This window comes from Cricetulus griseus, chromosome X (genome assembly GCF_003668045.3).
Source record: "Cricetulus griseus strain 17A/GY chromosome X, alternate assembly CriGri-PICRH-1.0, whole genome shotgun sequence".
Classification (NCBI taxonomy): domain Eukaryota; kingdom Metazoa; phylum Chordata; class Mammalia; order Rodentia; family Cricetidae; genus Cricetulus; species Cricetulus griseus.
In genome coordinates this window covers 23,590,287-23,592,857 of record NC_048604.1, presented here as the reverse complement: position 1 = coordinate 23,592,857, position 2,571 = coordinate 23,590,287, and the positions used below count along the sequence as shown (strand labels likewise).

The 2,571-nt window shown below is 43.6% G+C and overlaps 1 protein-coding gene across 1 annotated transcript; it reads left to right on the top strand.

The window, feature by feature from the left end:
• The first annotated feature begins 250 nt into the window (after positions 1-250).
• Prr32 (proline rich 32) lies at positions 251-1,924 on the top strand. Its single transcript, XM_027433542.2, has 2 exons — positions 251-270; positions 1,053-1,924. Exons 1-2 carry the CDS (start codon positions 251-253, stop codon positions 1,879-1,881), a joined length of 849 nt encoding a protein of 282 aa, XP_027289343.1. The 3' UTR covers positions 1,882-1,924.
• Positions 1,925-2,571: the final 647 nt, after the last annotated feature.

Here is a 2,571-nt window from a genome sequence, read left to right as displayed (position 1 = left end):
TCAAAGGAGTATACAGATTTATCCCTCCCCCCTCCTTGTTGTCTGCCTGCCTCCCTCCTTTGCCTAGCAACTGATGACTCCACTAGTAGAACTCTGAGTGTAGAATCGAGCAGTTGGCTCCTGCCTTCATTTCGGTTGCCAAACCTGTCTGGGGCAGAAGCAAGAATCAACTCTCCAGACTAGCCGGCTGGTGAGGGTGTTCAGCTGCTTTCTTCTACCCCCCTCATGAAGGTGATCTTGCTCATTCCACATGGCTTGTACTGAAAATGTGTAAGTATGGGACTCAGTATCACTCAGTTCAAATTTGAAAGCAAGAGACTATTTGAATATTATACTGTGCGACTTGGGCAGGGCCAAGAGGTTTGGGTGGGGATCACAGGCAAAAGTAAGAATGTTATTGTAGACTAAGAATACTGATTGTAAGAGGATAAAGCATTAACGATTTTAAGTGGAGGTTTGAAATGAGAGTTACGAAGCCCTCAACGGTAGAACTGAGGCACGAGGAAATTATTACTCTAACAGGCTCTGATGTAGACTAAACGAAAAGAAAGAAGTTTTACTAAAATTTGGTTTGAATGTGTGGTGCATCATAAAGAAAAAGGCAGACTGTTCAAAGAGAACGACTAAACTTTCTTTGACTTCTGTGTCCCTGCCCCCACTTCCCAGAGACTTCTCATTAACTTTCTTGCCAGAATCTGAATTCTGGGCTTAGTGGGTTATAGATCTTACAAGGACTTGAAAGAGCTCCTATTTTCTGTCGACTAGGAAGCTAACTAGACCATACAGGCATTTTTAAAACTACTTTTGACTAATAAAGAACGGAAAGGCATACAGGGCAGCCATTATTCCTGATCGTGTAATCTGTTACTAAAGGGACTTGTGGGGACATGGGGGATGTCAGTAGGCTAAGAAAGTATTTGCTTGACTATACAGGAGTAAAAAGGCTGTACTCCTTTATTACCTGTGTGTCCGGGAATTTACTCATGTGCTTGAAATATTTTCTGGGAAGTGCATTTCTATTTTAATTAAATTTTCATTTCTGTTTTTGCAAGGCTTGGAGGGCATAGCCGTCCATACATAATGGTACCTGTGCGCAAAAATGGAAGCAGGGAGACACGCAACAGTGTGCCACCGGGGTGTCTGAATTCTATGCTGAAGGATGATGAAGACCATGCAGAGATTTGGGCACGCCCTAGCGTCTCCCTGAGATCCCTCTTCACTATGCCAAGAGCAGGAGCCCGCATTCCTGAAAATCCAAGAGCTCTGAGATACCCTTTTACACTAACACCTGCTACTGAGGAAGAGTTCCTAGCAACAGCAGAAGTAAACAGCTCAAAGGGGCTGGAGAGCCAGAGCAAGCAGGAACATGATTCTATTAATATGTCCCAGGAAGTCTCTGCAAGCCCGATGGCACTGATGATCGGAGGCCCAAGAGTTGGTAGTGGGGCTTTTGAGAGAAGTGGCAAAAGCTCAAAGATACATATGCCTGTGCCTAGACCCCAAGGGTTCTTTCCACCAAGGGGCCCACAGTCACGAGGCCCTCCATATGTCCCCACACTTAGATCAGGGATAATGATGGAGGTGACTCCAGGAAATGGTAGAATGGCATACAGGGGCAGCCTGGCTCATGTTTCTTTCCCAGTGGGAAGCCCAAGGCACCCAATGGATAATTGGCAACATAGACCTCCTCTCCATTTGTCAACTAATGTTCCTGGCTTACCTTGCTCTTCTGCTCATTGCTTCATGCCACCTCAACCGCCAGCATTCAATCCATGTCCTGTGATGCCCACTCCTTTTGTTCCTCCCCTGGGATTTGGTCCACCTCTGTTGCCTTATTTTTTTCATTTTAACACTCGAGCAATGCACCCTCCTCCATACTAGAGGGTTTGCATGGAATAAAGGAGAAGAGAAAGGGTTGGGGGAAGAGCTGAAAGTTACTAATTTTTTTCTTCACATATGAAATTCCTGACTATCTAGCACTAAAGTGCCTTATGTGTTTAGAGATTTAATAAAGACTCAAAAATTTTGAATGTTGTATCTTTTTCCTTTAAATAGCAAACCATAGATTTTGTTTTCTATATTTCAGGAAATTGGTGCAGATGTGGAACAGTGTTTCCTACATAGCTTACTTGAATCTTTACCACTCTTGTGGAAATGAGAAACTGGGACCCTGTTAGGCCAAGTCAAGAGTTGGTAATTTCAGCATACCTAAAGAGAGGGTGGCTGCTCAAATGAAGATGAGTGCTTTAGAGTAAGTTTCCCAGAGGCTGGCCAGAATCCACACAATCAGGAAATATGCATGAGCCATAGAATGAGACAATGTGGGAAAATGTATACTGATCATATACAACTTAAATCCACCCTCCAATCTGCCTGGGCAGAAATAAACATTTCCTAGTCGGGGAAAAGAAGAGGCAGGCTAAGCAAACACAAAATCAGGAAAGTGAGATTGGGAAAGCCCCAGTGCAGAGATTCTGCTTGAATTAGTTTCTGTCATTCAAGTTTTCAGTTTTGCTAAGACAGTAATATACATATGGTTTGATATGCAAAATTCTGGGGATAACATTAGGG